We start from the raw sequence: 16,472 nt of genomic DNA, 5'->3' as shown, positions 1-16,472 counted from the left end.
GAGTAAAAGTTTTTACCACGAAGTCACGTCCGTTAATGCGGTCCCAGTTTACCGACTCAACGTTGACCAAACGAGTGGTGGAGCTGAGCACATATACACACAGCTAAACAAACATGTTAGGGGTCCCTGTTTGCCAATGAGGTGTGTTGTATTCATACAGATTTCCTGCTGGTTTATTAGAGATGATTAACTTGGACTGAAAACATCTGTTCTTCTCTAGTGATACTCACTCTACTTCTAATATTGGGCACTCTCTTCCAAGATAGGTTTCTGCTTTCAAAATTTTACTTAAATTAAAAATAGTATTGAGTTCTTTAAAGAACCATACACCTCCTTCTAAAACTAACTTCTTCAGCTTTGCTGGCGAGTCATTTCCCTTTGCTTTTCTAATAACCCCTCCGCCATGATTCCTTACCACACAGCCCAGCTGCTTGTTTCTTTTCATAGAGAAATTCCTCAGAGTCCTCAAATTTCTACCTGTTGACACATGCTATAACCCTCCCCCTAATAAATGTATGGGAGTTTGCAAATTATAAAGTATTTGTGTCACTGTTCTATATACCAGAAATAAAGCCAACTGGGTATTCTGAACAAAGGAAAATAAAGTAACAGACCATAAAAACAGGAGACAATTATCAATTGAGTTTATTTCTTTTCATATGGTAATACCAGCAGTGTACAATGTTTTGTAAATAAAATATATATCATCAAAAGAATTTTAACTTTATCACATATCATCAGTTATGTTACACTGCCCTGAATAAAGAATATTTGGCATCTATAACAGTCTCCTGGTATTTTTTTTAACCAGGTTTGAATAAGAAATTGTTTTTCAAATGGTGACATATGTTCACATTAAAATAAAACACTAATATGTAAGAGCCCAATATCGTTACCAAACGATGAATGGTAGGGAGCAAAAGACTATTATTAGCATCAGATCATTTTAGTCATGAATAAACAGTAATTTGGTATTACAGGCCCTTGTTGGAAAGCTTGGTAACCTGCTAATAGCTTGCAAGATCACACCACTGACATTTAAATATAATTTATAAGCAAATCCACTGGCACATACCGAACCGCCCATCCCCATGCCAATTTGTGAAAACCTGTCTTTATCAAGTTGGCTATCGTGGGAAGTGATGTAGTAGTGAATAAAAAATAGGATATTTTTTCAAATACCCCTAAAAAAAATGATAAACACAGTAAGTTTTTGCCACGGCTCTCTCCTTTAGAAATGCTGTCTGGGCCCTGCGCTATAGAAAAACATGAACTACATTTTCTCATCACAGTATAGCCATTCTAAAACTCATTTTGCAGCCTCAGCGTTACTGAACTCTGAGACAAAATGTTCAGATGAATGTTCAGCTTCTTAACAAAATCCCACTCATTGATAGCCTGAGAAATGTACAATCAATAACAGTAGGTAAATTGTTAGTATTTTGATGTATTGATATATTTAGCAAGAGGGAAAATAAGCAGCTTAATACTGTAAAGGTTTTTGTTTAGGTTTGGTTTCTTCAGAAATCATTTCTACAAATTTGGGGGGAACTTCTGAATGCATTCACGTTAATAGTATTTAAACGGCCCTGGCATTCTTCCTTTTGAGGTGAAAGGATCCAAGATGGAGGTTGAAACTTTTTTAACTCTTCAACATTGGGTGATGTGTCATCAAAGAAGGGGTATTTCATATATCTTAATCTAGTTGGGATGATCAATATTAATATCATTAAAATTCAGTTGTGGAGAAGGAGAGATCATCCCAACCTTTCCAAGGACCAGCTGGTATATGACCATTTTGATCACTGTATTTGCTTTTCACCATCTTCCGTATGTCACAAAATAAAAGTTCTATTTTCTATGTACTAAATATATACACGTATTTAGAAAAATATATAAAATAGGACAATAAGAGGCAAGTGGAGGTGCGGCTGGCATTTAGCGGGCACACTGAATGCGTGAAGAAATCCCACATACTGCTTTTGAAAGCATGTGATGTCCTGCTTTGACGGCCGCAGGGCTGTCACACAGACATGACAAGATCATCCACGCACTGCTTCCCGCTTCCCAAATCCTGCATACTGCTGAATGTGAACGTGAAACGCTAGGTAAAACACTCGTATTAAATGCAACACTTTAAATATATCACAGATTTTTACATTAAATAGAGGAAAGGCAATTATACTCTCATTCACCAGTGTCTCATTTTTCATGGCATCTTCAGAATAGGTACCCGCCCCCCCCCGCTTCCCGTTTCCACTTCTGAGAAGGTGGAATGATAAACCGTATACAATCTGCTGATTGTTAGATCTTCTGCGAGCTGTTTGAGAAATCAGGTGGAGAAAAGACGAGGGGCTCCTCATGCTCAACCAAGTGCTCGGCTTAAACGTTGGAGTCCTCGTCAGTAATGCTGGTGCTGGGGGAACAGGCGGCAAAATCTCGAAACATGTCGTCCTCCTTTAACATGTGCTGGAAAACACGGAGATGGGGGTCACGCACCCTGGGAGCCAGGAGCTTGGCACGACACATCCTCCACTAAACGTGCAGTCCTTTGGGGTTATTTTTATTTTTTATTTATTTATTTTTAAGATTTTATTATTTATTTGAGAGAGAGAGAATGAGATAGAGAGAGAGCACGAGAGGGAAGAGGGTCAGAGGGAGAAGCAGACTGCCCGCGGAGCAGGGAGCCCGATGCGGAACTCGATCCCGGGACTCCAGGATCATGACCTGAGCTGAAGGCAGTCGCTTAACCAACTGAGCCACCCAGGCGCCCCTTATTATTATTTTTAAAAGATTTTATTTTTAAGTAATCTCTACCCCCAACATGCGGCTGGAACTCACAACCCCAGGGATCAAGAGTCGCACGCTCCACCGACGGAGCCAGCCAGGCGCCCCTTTAGAATAACATTTTAACTTCGTTTTACAGACTTACTGTTAGATTGTTGATGCCTTCAGAGAACGCCCCTATCTGTCTCACCGTCCCTTCTGAATCCTCCATCTGCAAAGAACATACCACCACATGACCTATTCGTTTGCATAATTTCAAAGAAAGCACAGCAGAATGAGCAAAAGTCTAAGAGGAAATAATGCAAGTGATACTGAACGGGCTGGGAGCAACACAACACTTCTGATGATACCTCCTTTTGTTACAGCAACCAGATGCTCAAAATGGGACGAACAACACTTTACTGGCACATCTAGCCTAATGCTCTGATGTTGACAATGACATCAAAGGACTGGTGACTAAGGGACAATATTCAAACCCAGGACTTCACACTGAAAAGACTAAATGAGCTGTGTATTTCTGACTTGATTTAATACACAGATTTCCATAATACAGAGACGGTATAACATAGGTGAATAGCCACACTTTGGAGCCGGCCTGGCAGCTTGGAACCCCAGGTCTTCTAGCAGCTCTTCTATCTTGGGTAAGTTACTTAACCTCTCTGTGCCTCGGTTTCCTTCCCTCTAAAATGAGGATAACAACACTCTGTATGTTTTAGGGTCACCGTGAAAGCTGATATATGTTGAGTGCTGAGGATAGTGCCTGGGACATAGTAAGCAACCTGGAAGTTGTTCACTATTATTTTATTATTATATTTATTTTCAGGTATTTGAGGAAAAACTGATTAGTAGACACAGTGCACCAAGTTTCCATTTAGTGTTTCATTGCTGCAGGAACTTTATTTTTATTTTTTAAAGATTTTATTTATTTGACAGAGAGAGAGACAGCGAGAGAGGGAACACAAGCAGGGGGAGTGGGAGAGGGAGAAGCAGGCTCCCCACTGAGCAGGGAGCCCGATGCGGGGCTCAATCCCAGCACCCTGGGATCAGGACCTGAGCTGAAGGCAAACGCTTAATGACTGAGCCACCCAGGCGCCCCGCTGGAGGAACTTTAAATAGGTCTATCGTGTTGCCTTTACCTGCTCTAACCGGTCCAAATCATCTTCGTCATATAGGCGCATGTCCAATCCAGGTTGAAATCCTTTCTTAGAAGTACTTCCTGATGTCTGTCCCAATTCCATTGGACAAACATATTCTTCCCCATCTTCCTGTTTCTTCTTTCTCAGATTCCCAAAATTGCTGAAGGTAAGTTTCTTTGGCTTTAAACGAAGAGCAAATATCCAGGGATTTAATAAAATTCATATGGCAAAGGATTGATAACATGCATAATTCAATTATTCATTCCATCCACAGAGAAAATCAATTGGATAATTAAATTGGTGTGACAAAAATAAAAGCATCCTGGGTATATGATTGATGCACCCAAATGTAATAAATGATCCTTCTTATGAATCTCAGAAGATTAGGCTTGTTCTCCTTATTCACACCAATTAGCTGGGTAGTCACTGTGATAAGCAAAAAATGCCAAGAGCCTTAGTTTTGATTAAACAGAACTTAATGCAATGATATTTCTCAGAGATGATTCCAATTTTGCGAGGTTTCCCCATCTAAGATCAGGAAAAGAAAATGGTCCTGTGTTTTCTTTTTGGGTGAAGCTATGATTATCCATAACGTAACTGGCGGCAGCTAAAGGAATCCTCACTCGTTTGGAGAGAGAACTTGCAGTGAAACTTGCAAGAGAAACTCCATCTTTATCACTGAACAGTCCCTGAGACTATCTGTTAAGCAGATGGTGATCAGGCTGATGCTGAGAATTTAAGTAGAACAGTATCTCTCAGAAGTTTCAAATCTGGCACAGATTTTAAGGGAGCAAGGAAGCTAAAGAGAAAGTGTCAGGCAGGTATAGGTGGTTAAACAAAAATAAAAAATAAAAAGAGAAATGTATATGTATTTATGTATATAAAGAACTTGGTACAAATTTGTGGAGGAGCTGATAAACCCTAACTCCCCATTAAGTTGGTTGCGGTAACAGACTCAGAAGAGTTCAGAGAGAAATGATTTAAAAGAAGGAAAAGTAGACTCCCATCACTGAAGCCGAGCTCCTGAACATGGGTTCTTTCCTGTCCCAGCCTCTGCAGCCCATCAAGGTCCTTGCGCCTCCTGAGGCCACCAACTCTGCCGAGTCCCTGCCCCTCCCTGCACCTGGAGTGCTGACCTCTCCAGCGGAAGCCCCTCTATTTAATAACTGCTGGAGCTGTTGTGTGCTTTCAGGGGCGGGGCTGATAGGGGCGGGAGGGTACGTGTACTGGGTGGCACGGAAGCTCATGAAGCTGGGATACGCCCCTGGTCCAGGGACTATTACGCAGATAAGTCAACGGCATCAGCATTGCTTGTTGGGGTGTAGTCATCCTTTCAGACCCCAAAGGAAAGGTCTTTAGTGTTGACTGAAAGTACTACCTGTGAATTTGTCATCTTCTGTCCATGTCCCCAGAACACCAGAACAAGCATGGGACTTTTGGATGTTCTGGACAGACAAATGGACATTGACAGACTTCAGTTCTGAGGATACTACAAGACTGAAAAGACAAACGTGGGTTGTTATTCTTTGGCCATGAGTGTTGTGGCCGCCTTCTCAGGCTTCACAGGGAACAATAAATCCCTCAGAGAAGAGAACAAGTTCTGTGTCTTATCTGGTATAATAATAAAAAAAAGAAAGTTAAAAAATTTTTAATTAAAAAAAAGAGGAAATGATAAACCAAAAAAAAAAAAAGAGGGAAAAGTAATCTGAATTTGGTATGACCCACGAATCTGGGTAAATCTGGCGATAGCCATTCTCTGCTGGTCTATCTTGAATCGTTTCTTAAGTATCTTTTTCTAACTTGCAAGACTGGTCAGTTGTAAGCCAGACAAATTGAATCTGTCTGAGAAAAAATCCTCCTCTTATACTGTATTTATCCATAGAACAACTGCAATTAATATCTGAGCCCAAGTCATGGACTCTCTGCATTGGCAATATATTGACTGCATCCCAACATCATACTCTTCATTACTTGAAACTCTAATAAAATAAATGATTTGAGCAAAGATTGCCCCAGAAAGACACTTGCAAAAATGCATTTTCTTAATTACTCTTGAAGATGCACAGACCATTAACCCATCCACAAGACTCAGTAAACTCCAGAAAATGGGATAGTCAGGTCAAAATCAAATTGCAGCTTTAGTTTTTGCTTTAACCAATTATTAGAAGTCACAAGCTTGAACCAACCTTCACTTTGGCAGTGGCTGTTAGAAGTACATAATCTGGTAACTCCATGGCATCACGCTTTTGGTGCTGGGCCTCAGCACCGATCAGAAGGTTGAAGTGAGTAGCCAAATGTCTTCGCAAGAGGGTCTTACTTGGTGGGATGTTCAATAACTGAGCCATTGTTTCTACATTAAAACGAGGTTCTAGAACCTATAAAAAAATTACAGTTGTTTAAGGCACCATATATCATACATGTCTGCATTGTGCTTCATAATTTGCAAAACTCCTTCATTTAGTCAACACAAATGATCCTGCAATAGCCCAGTGAAACAGACGGCATGGACTTCAATCTTCAAGCTATATAGCTTTATTTTTCCTAAGCTAGTGAGAAGTAGAGCCATTCCTGACATCCACACATTCCCAAGTTAGGGCTTGTAGCTCTCTGAAGTGGGCCTTTGGAATGCCTTTGGAAGGCAACTCCTTATGTCAATATGCAGAAATATAATCTGTATGTTGCAGGTGTTTCAAAACAGGATCATATGAGAGCCAGGAGTCAGATGTCACACAAGATAAAAGACAATAAACGAGAGACGGTTTTAAATCTGATCTAGCCTTATGTGATACAAATAAAAAATATGGGAAAAAAATACTCAGAAAGTAAAGACTTACTAGAAATGGTACAGGAGGGTTCGGTTTGATGACACTAGGGTTATGACAAGCAAACTGATAATATCCTACTCATTGGACTAATGGAAACAAAATGATAAAAAGTCAGTTTTTAGATTAAAAGAGAGTTTTACCATGAGCCCACCATGGACACCACTGCCTCGGAGATTGGGGGCATATTCTGCCAAGTCCACGGAGCGTAGCCACTCCATCACACGATGGTTGGTCCACTGCTGAACTTCTGATGGGGTGATGCTGTTCTATGAGAACAAACAACCACCAAGAGCTTCAGTCATTGACTATGGGATTCCAAACACTAAAACTGCACGTTCTAAAAAGTCTGCCTTACAGAGCACACTTACTCGACATTCCACTAAGTGTTTACAGAAAGGGTGAAAAGGTGTTTGCTAATCTGAATTTTGTTTTGAGGCATCTATGTCACTGTCCCAAGCTTTTTTACAAACTCATAAAGCAGTGCTTTAGGAAAGCAAGTCTTCAGAGTGATATTTAACTCAGTGGCTTAAGGAGGCAGGAAAATAAAATACACCCAGGAAAGGAGGAAGGGAAATTAAAAAATAATCTTTGACTTTAGTTACACAGGTGGAACCATCATGGGGGTGGGGGGGATGGGAGGAATATAGGAAAATAAAGCTCAAGAAGGTAATGAGGCTGGATTTGAGGCTCTGAGGAAAGCAGAAGCTTTTCCTGCAGGCCCCACAAAGAAACGGGTGTTTGTTTTGCACACACAGCCAGTCACATGCACGGGGAGCGCATGCTGTGTAAATCTCAACCTCAGGTGCTACCTCGTCAGAGGGCCGCCTCCGCAGACAGTTGGGTTCAAAGTTATTGATCCTCAGGACCTGGATAGCCCTTTTGATACTGAGATGGTGTAGCACACTCACGACTTTCAAAGATAGTAAGTCATCCTGTAAAAAAAAACAAAAAACAAAAAACAAAAAAACAAAAACAGGAGCTCACTGAGCTAACCTTCTCAGGGAAATTTCAGAAAACACAAGTAAAAGTAGAAAAGCCCCTCTACCAACAGGCCTCAAGTGCTTGTGTTTTCAAACCCCTTATTTGGTAACAACCTTTTTCCTGTTCTAAACAAAATCTTCTCCAGGACCTCTCTCTTTCTCTCTCTCTCTCCCTCTCTCTCTCTCTCTCTCTCTCTCTATATTTATATATATATATATACACATATATATATATAAATGTTGTGCCAACAGAAGCCAAGTTTCACCTGTTTCTCTCTCTTCCAGACATTTTGCGATAGGATCGTGGTACCCCACAAGCTCTGTAGAACACAGTTTGAAAGGCACCTGCTGGGTCACTGCAAAAAGCGATCCCCTTTGATTTGATGTGATAAAGCAGAGAGCTAAGAGCACGTGATGTTCAGTGACAAGCAGAGCTGGGTTTTCTGAGCTAAGGCACATCACCATTTGGGGGAAAACCAGAAGAGTATCTCTGTTATACTATTCCCCAAGTCTCAAGAAATCTCTAGTCCTGGATTATTATGCTTTATCTAGCAGACACTGAGAACAAGTTTGGGAAAATTGTGTTGATCGATGCAAACTGATTGGTGAGAGAGTTAAAGAGAAAGGAGAAATGAAGAACTTGTAAGTAGCAACATGTATCACCATCAATTCCTCCAAGGTTTAACTTTCGCCAGTCTGTGGTTATTGGGAACATTTCAAACATACCGAACACACCAAAACAAATTATTTCAGAAGGTGATTTGGAGGGCGGTGTCAAGATAAGCACCAGTCTATTTCCAAACACACCCAGAAAATATAACAAGAAAAACATCCATTTTAGACACACCTTACTGATAACACATTTCTTGGCGGGGAGGGGGGGCGGGGAACGACACGACACAACACGGTGCTGGTGGTAATCTATTACAGAAATAGTTTTTAAATAAAAATATTAGACAATCAGCTTAAATTCTTCAAGCTACTGAGCGAAATTATTTCCTGAATTTTTTCTGGATCAATTTCTTAAAGGCAGTGCCCTATGATAAGTTAGAAGGCATTTAACATATTTTAATCTAAGATTGAGACACCCATTCAGAACATTTCCATGTGGGCTATTTTCAACTAAAGTCTATCAGATTAAAAAAATCTAAATATATAATGATTGCAATGTAAACGCAATGCAAATTATTTTAGCTTAAGAGATTTTAAAAGTAGGGGCTGTTTTCTTTTAAATCAAAACAGGTTTTTTTAGCTTTAAAAAAATCTTTTAAGTAATTTTAGATTTACCAAAGAGCCGCCAAAGATAGAAGATAGTCCCATATACCGTTTACTCAGTTTCCCCTAATGTTAACAGCTTCTGTAACAATGATATAGTCATCAAAACTAAGGAATTAACATAGACAACAAAAAAATGATAGCTCAGCTACAGACTTTACTCAAATTTTATGGGTTTTTCCCCTAGGTCCTTTCTCTGTTCCAGGATCCAGCCCAGGATACCACGTTCAAACAGGTTTTTTGTGACATAGAACTTCTAGGGGCAAACTTCCTAAGATGGTTTATTCTTTTATAGCCACAAAAGTTATACGCATTTTTTTTAAGCCTGAATCTTCTCATGTTCCTGCAGGAGCAAACCTATACCTAGACAGGTGGGCAAGTATTTACTGAATTTGTTCCAGGCTGAGCTAGTAAGAGCAGGAATCTGGAAACATCCTAGGTTCAAACACCCTGTGACTTTCGACTACTTTCTAGCTGTGGAAACTTGGTCAAGTTACCCAGTTTCTCAATTTTTTCATTCCCTCATCTAAATACTGGGGATAACAGGAATGCTACCTCAAGGCTTGCTGAGACTTGAGTATTAATAGGAGTACGGAGCTTGAAAGAGTGTCTGGCACAGAGTAAATGTGCAATGTGCCACACATTGGTGTTATTATAAGCAGGTTTACGCTATGTGCCCACCAAGGTATGGACTTTGGTTCAATAACAGAGAAGAAAACAAATCCCATGAGAGGAACCCCACATTTCTTTGACATTGGAAAATTAGCTGTTTGAAATTTTCAACTTATTTAAAGAAGATACTTATGGTAGTTGGTTCCAGAGCCTAGCCCACAAAAGCCTGTTTAAATAAAAACATCTAATGAGTAGTACACTAACAGGACTATGGAATCTAGAACAAGTTCTCCTGGAAACAAACCATCTCTCCCCACTGTTGTAAAGTCCTTCTACCTCTTGGATGGAAGGATAAAAATATGGAACAATAATGAAGGAATCAGAGTCTACCTCGCCCTACTTCTTCAGCTCTGTGACTCTTGCCCTAGCGGAATGGGGCTGAAGAGAGAAAGGAAGCAGGTTTCAGGTAACATTCTCAAGAGTGGAAAGGAGAGGAGACAAGTCTCTAGAAGTCAGGTCAAAAGGATGGTCTCTTCTGAGCAGTCACTGCATATAGGAATGTGTAACTCAAAAACTGCCAGGGCTTCAGAACTCTACATTCTATTTTTTAAACATCTTTAGGAGAGGAGGCGCCTGGGTGGCTCAGTCGGTTAAGCATCTGCCTTCTGCTCAGGTCATGATCCCAGGGTCCCAGGATCGAGCCCCGCATCAGGCTCCCTGCTCAGTGGGAGTCTGCTTCTCTCTCTGACCCTCCCCCTGCTTGTGCTCACTAATAAATAAATAAAGCCTAAAATAAAATAAACATCTTTAGGAGATACAATTCACATACTAGAAAATTTACCCAAAATGTGCATTTCAGTGTCTACATTGTTGAATATATATAAAACCATCTTCCTGGACAGCTGAGTTTAGATTAGGTTTCACACAGCTTAAATCAGTGCTTTCAATTTCCCACGGTATTGCAATCAGCATATCCTCTGACTTCAACTTAACAGAAAATATTCCTGTTCTTCTCAAGTTAAGGCAACACACTGAAACTCTGCTAGAATCATTGTGAAAACAATGTATTTTGCTCACTATTTCTGTGTTTTTCAGAGAAAAACAATTTGACACCCCTTCTCCCAATTCCCAGGAGTAAACCACTTACAACAGTCATGTAATGGAGCATTCGACCATCTACCCGTCCTTCGTCAAACTGGGTCTTGTACTGGGGGAGACCGATATCATCCAACCATCCTACAGGAGAGAAATCAGTGTTGTACTTGTGGTTAAAAAGAAAGAGCAGCTTTATTTATTCATTCATTCATTCATTCATGAGTGAGTGAATTTAAAACCTCTTACTAGTGACCCAGTTGAAATCCAGCTTTCCATGGTTGGTTTCTTCTTCGGACCCCAGGGCTTGCAGTGCCAGCTGGAGTTTCTTTCGATGAAGTGAATGCTTAATTCCAAGTTCCTGAAATAATAAGCAGAAATGCTGGCTTTACCATTCTGTCCATATGGGCTGGATGCCACTGGCAAAAGATGCCAATTCCCCCCAAATGAGGCTGGTGTTAAAGACCGGACAATCACATTAAATCAGCATACCGACTCAGGCTAGTAAAATGCAGCTGCACAAAAAGCCCCTAGCAAGCCAAGACTACTACTGCAACTAGTTTAGTGGTGTACTCTCTTCCCTAGCAGGCTCCTTCCTTGGTAAGACTGGAATGCTACTCTTTTTGTACAAAATGTTAAATAATTAGGAAAACTGTAAATAATTAGACGTAAGATAGAGGGCTCTTTCCTTTTCCTCTTTGCAAAGTAAACTTGAGTTGCATACATTAACACTGAGAAGTTGGGCCAATGAAAGCCACACAATGATTTTGAGAGATACGAGTTTAAGGTTTGTTATTATGCCTATACAATTATTTCTCACTACAATGACCAGTGGCTTACATGCTTCATAAGGAATCACTAAGACCCGGTCCTTCTTGTTAAGTCCATGAGATTTAAAAAAAAAAGAAAAAAAAAAAGCGTGAAACAGAAAACACACAGTTTTTCAAGAGTACTTACTGGCTCCACCCACTCCCCTTTCCAGAGTATAAAACAATCCTACATTCATATTCTCTTTCCCAGTATCCATTGTCTAAACAAAACAGAGAAGCAGTCACCTTCTCCAGATCTTGTTGAGAAGCCTGCAGAAGGGTTTGGCCAGATGCAATCCAGTGCTTGCCAGAATTCAGGTAGGACCCCAAGCCTTGTTCCACAAGCCAATTGCAAACCTGCTCCTTGGTCCATTTGGCAAATGGCATATCCAAGTCACTATAAGAAAACGAATAACTGCATGAAAAACAACTCACAGCCAACCCTGTGGCTTATCGAGGTTGACCAACTGTATACTGAATGGATACGGGAATCCCATGGTAACGCCCATTTGACCGTGAAAAGCTTACTTTTCCGTACATATTTGGAGGAGGAGGAGGTGGTCCTGGTGTTGGAAGTTACCTCGGAGGACCACGGCTTTCATTTCAAATGAAACCACAAAAGATGCGATGTGACTGAGCAAGAAACATGTCGTATGGATGAAAAGCAAATTGAACCAACAAGTCAAGTCACTGTGCTAGTTTCAATCAATGTGGTTTGAAGACTGAATTCCCAAACAGAAAACACTAGGTTAGATGGAAAGAAATCAAGTCTAACTTGAATTAACTGTAGCAGAATTATGGTTTCTCTCCAAATGGGTATCAATGAGAAGAGAGCAACATGCCATCATTGAGTATAGGAAAATGTAATCATAGCAAATTTCTGGTTTTTTACTTTGACACGTAAATTGTGTTCCTCTTTGGGGAAAAAAAATGTGTAGATAAACAAGACTTTTTTTTTTTTTTCCTTCTTCTTAAGCAGCACAAGGAGCTCCTCTTCTGTGTACAAAGAGAATATATGGCAACTGAGACTCTTCATGTGTTTGGAGAAAGCCAGTTTCCTCCTCGATGAAACCTATGCCCAGTCTTCTGCGAGGGTGGGAGGGACCATGTTCCAGAGATTTAGTGTCAGTGATTTCTGCTAGATGTTTGCCAACCCTACCCTTTTCATGCTTAGTAGGTCAGTACAGCAATTTCAAACCAGCCCTAAATTGTGATAAGGGTGTAGGAAAAGTTCCTAAGAGTCTTAACAGATAAGACATTACACAGTCCTGATAAATTTAGGAATTCTGATAGAATTTATGTCTGGAGGTACTTTCACAGAATCCATCAATCGTTAACCTTCATTGAACAGTTACTATTTCCCAGATACTTAACGTGTATTAACTCATTTAATCTTCATGATTACCTTTTGGGGGAATGGGCTAATTAATACCATGGGAAACAGAGGCACAGAGCATGGATGTAGTTGCTCAAAGGTCACCCAGGTTATAGGAAGTGGCAAGGCCAGGAATCAGATCCAAGCAGTCTGTCTCTGGAACTTATGTTCTCCCCCATCTCTCTAGAGCTATGCTTTAGAGTACTTAATGATTTTCTTGGTTATATTTAAGTCCAAGAATCATCCTAGCACAGATGTTGCTGACATTTTAGCTCTGGCTCCTCCCCGGGCTCACACAGCCTTCATCTTCTGCATGATTTTCACCAACCACTGCCAACATGCACTGCTCTAATAAGATGATGGACCCTTCCGCCCGGCACAGCAGTGAGCAATGGAGTCTCCCGTTTAGCCCAGGGACAATACTAACATTGCAGGTGCTCACAGCCTTGACACTTGGGTAGAGGCGTAAAAGTCCATTCGTTAGGTTGTTCTCACCTGTTAGATTGTCCCAAATCTCGAGACCAACCCAGTCGTGGTCCTGCAGTTGCCCTTGTCCCTCCTCTTTTGAATTCGGGCTCAGACATGTCATCTGGGTGGAATGTAGTTGACTGACTTCTCCTAAGCCTGAACAGAAGACACAACACCACATTGCCTTGTATGAGACCTGAGGAGGCCTTAGACTTTAAAGTTAATCAGAACACTGCTTATGTATGGTCAGAATAGACATCTGGATTTACACTTTAGCTGAGACCCAATGAGTTAGTGAATCCCAGATCACAATCTTCCTTCCATAAAAGGAACACCAAAGTCTTACAATTTCATACTCGTTTCCAGCCAATCTTCCATTTATTTCTACATTTGAGCAACATACAATACAAAGCTCACTCCATTTGTCTCCTCTGTTACTTACTTTCCAAAGAGTTTCATGATACCTCTGGATTTCTTTTTGGAATCTGGCGATGGTGGAGATATCTGGAAGGGACTGCTTCCCTGTGAATCTTTTGGCCGGGAAGATACACCAGCCAGATCTAGGTGCTCAGCTGTCTCCTTCTCTGTTTCAGCTATTCCAAGAACAGAATACATACTTGGTGAGTTTTAAATATGGAATGAACATGACTAGATGCTAACCTCCTTGGTTTTAGCAATGGTTAACAAATTCTTCCTCTGTTGGTTTGTAAAGCAGTAATTTACAAACAGCACCCTACAGATATTAAAAATGGAACACAAATTTATGTTCTGCTTTACAGTCTGTTGTGTATCAATTAACATTGTGTAGAATATCCTGTAGGATACTGTGCCTAAATGCATTAACTCACAAGTTACCACCTCTCTGAGATTCAAAGGTGGGATAGGATTGCCACATTCTTTCCTTGAGTGATTTGAATACATAATGAAATTATTCTCGATCTTCCTGTAGCACTTGGTGCTGCTGACTCCCTCCCACATTCTTCAAAATCATCATCTCCTTCGTCTGCTTGTTATGACACTCTCCCAGATCTGTCAGCTGATAGTTTCTTCTCTGCTATAGGACCTGTTTCTTCTTCCTCTTCCACTCTGAGATTCTGTACTAAGTTCCCCCCATAGGATCTCTGGACAAGCTCACCCACTCCACGTCTGACACTAAATGACGGCTTCCCTCATACATAAGCAGCTGGTAGCACAATCTCTGGACCTAATCTCTTTCCCCAGACTCAGGATCTGAATGTCTATGGATATTCACCATTTGGTGTGCCAGGAACATCTTGGACTCAGCAAATCCATCCAATTTTCCAGAGGCTTCTCTTAAATTTTATTTAATATTCCCTTAATACTAATATTCTTCCTGTTACTCCAGTTCATACGCTTTGTCATTTTCTTTTCACTCCCTCCTCTCCTTTGGCATTTACATCAAACCCCAGTTACCAAGTGCTGCCAATTCTTTTTTCAAGGGAGTTATTCCTATTTATAACTTGCTATGTCCTACTGAGAAAAATATGAACTGGATCTGCATAAATTTTTCTTTTGATATAAAACCAGTGCCTGTTGATTCTGCCTTGGAAGAGTAACACCCAAATTTGCCAAGCCCAGATCTCCCAGCATTAACTATCTTAATTCTTTTATCTGTCCCTTAATGCATGATCCCACGCTAACGGACACAACAAAGGGTACCGTTTCCTCAATGTGAGACAACACTTTTTAGGGAAAGTAAGAGTTGTACAAAAATCACAGAAATGGTGTTTCAGCAAGATATAAAAGGTTGACTTTTCTACAAAGCACAGCTGTGATTATAGGTTATAAAAAGCAGCACTTGGCTCTTAGCATTAACAATGTATTTCTTCTAAGAAAGATGCAAAAACATTTGAAAATAGGTGTCTGGATTTTATTTATCCCATGTGTCCACAAAGGGAGACAAGTCACCTGTGTTGACCCACATGAATAGGTATAGGGTATCTACATAAGATAATAAAATCCACAGGGAAAATCCAAAGGAACCTTTCCATCCAAACCCTAAAGCCATCATGGGTACAGGTGTACCAGAAAATGTTGCCTAACTCACCTTCATTTTAAAAGCATCCTATTTTCATTTTTTGTTTTGAGGATGTTTCTTCCCTCCTGTGCCCCACACTTTTAAAAAAGAAAACTGAGCTTCCCCTCTCCTAAAATCACTCTGGGGGCGACTCCTTGGATATCGCAGAAAGCTTCCTCTGGTGTCACTAAACGTCACCTCCATCTTCAAAGCAATAAATGTCAGAAGAATGTTCCCTTAAGAAAAGTCAGTCTAGGGGCACCTGGGTGGCTCAGTCGTTAAGTGTCTCCCTTCGGCTCAGGTCATGATCCCGGGGTCCTGGGATCGAGCCCCACATTGGGCTCTTTGCTCAGCGGGAAGCCTGCTTCTCCCTCTCCCACTCCCCCTGCTTGTGTTCCTGCTCTTGCTATCTCTCTCTCTGTCAAAGAAATAAATAAAAGATAATAAAAAGAAAAAGAAAAGTCAGTCTAAAACAATCATTTGCAATGTCTTCTACCGACTTCCCTATTTGGCTGAAAACATTTCTCTCTGGGGATAACAGAGACATGGAGAAGGAACCGCCAGGACCTGGGAGTTAGCGTGAGACAGGACGGACTGGAAGGGTGAGGAAGCTGGGGTGCACAAACGAGGCAGGAGAGTCCTGCCCTGGACTCCAAGGGTGCTGTGCACTTCTGGGGCCTCCCAGAGCTCCTCTCGAGGTGTCATTAGCAGGGGTTAAAACAGCAGTTAGGCTGGGAAGCAAAGGCTCCCCAGAGAGTCCATTTTAGCAGCAGGTGGAAGGAACTCTCTGGAGTAGAAGACAACATTTTCTGATCACGCCAGCCCGCTTTCTAGAGATCACGGATGCCAAGAGCAAGGATTAGCTCAGTCTGGAGGACAGCACTGGCGAGGGCCGGCATGCAGGGGTGCGATACCTAAGGTGGGTGCGCTGGCACTTCGTTTACGATCTTCCGAGGTCCCAACAACGCACACAATCACACGCAGCCCAATGGAGAGAACACAGGAGAATGACAAAATGAAACACAGATCAAACTCCTACTCACAAAATACACACAGTGGGAGGACAGGCAAGCAC

The 16,472-nt window shown here is 41.1% G+C and overlaps 1 protein-coding gene and 1 pseudogene across 6 annotated transcripts in view; one reads left to right on the top strand and one right to left on the bottom strand.

The window, feature by feature from the left end:
- Positions 1–677: 677 nt before the first annotated feature.
- Positions 678–16,472, bottom strand: part of PPFIBP1 (PPFIB scaffold protein 1) — a 172,501-nt gene continuing 156,706 nt past the window's right edge. For all 6 annotated transcript variants that reach the window (XM_088025987.1, XM_088025990.1, XM_028113296.2 and 3 more), the window contains 11 exons: positions 13,802–13,952; positions 13,387–13,515; positions 11,763–11,913; positions 10,957–11,068; positions 10,763–10,851; positions 7,558–7,680; positions 6,889–7,014; positions 6,110–6,298; positions 3,924–4,103; positions 2,933–2,998; positions 678–2,469 (listed from right to left, as the gene is read on the bottom strand). In XM_088025987.1, the coding sequence (XP_087882113.1) occupies positions 2,383–2,469; positions 2,933–2,998; positions 3,924–4,103; positions 6,110–6,298; positions 6,889–7,014; positions 7,558–7,680; positions 10,763–10,851; positions 10,957–11,068; positions 11,763–11,913; positions 13,387–13,515; positions 13,802–13,952 (1,403 nt within the window). In that variant the 3' untranslated portion in view covers positions 678–2,382. The remainder of the gene's footprint in view (positions 2,470–2,932; positions 2,999–3,923; positions 4,104–6,109; positions 6,299–6,888; positions 7,015–7,557; positions 7,681–10,762; positions 10,852–10,956; positions 11,069–11,762; positions 11,914–13,386; positions 13,516–13,801; positions 13,953–16,472) is intronic.
- LOC148163725 (distal membrane-arm assembly complex protein 1 pseudogene) lies at positions 4,953–5,292 on the top strand (annotated as a pseudogene).

The sequence above is a fragment of the Eumetopias jubatus genome, unplaced genomic scaffold (genome assembly GCF_037043125.1).
Source record: "Eumetopias jubatus isolate StellerSeaLion01/CBP00866 unplaced genomic scaffold, mEumJub1_p1.0 scaffold_8, whole genome shotgun sequence".
NCBI lineage: Eukaryota > Metazoa > Chordata > Mammalia > Carnivora > Otariidae > Eumetopias > Eumetopias jubatus.
This window is presented reverse-complemented; position numbering and strand designations above follow the sequence as displayed.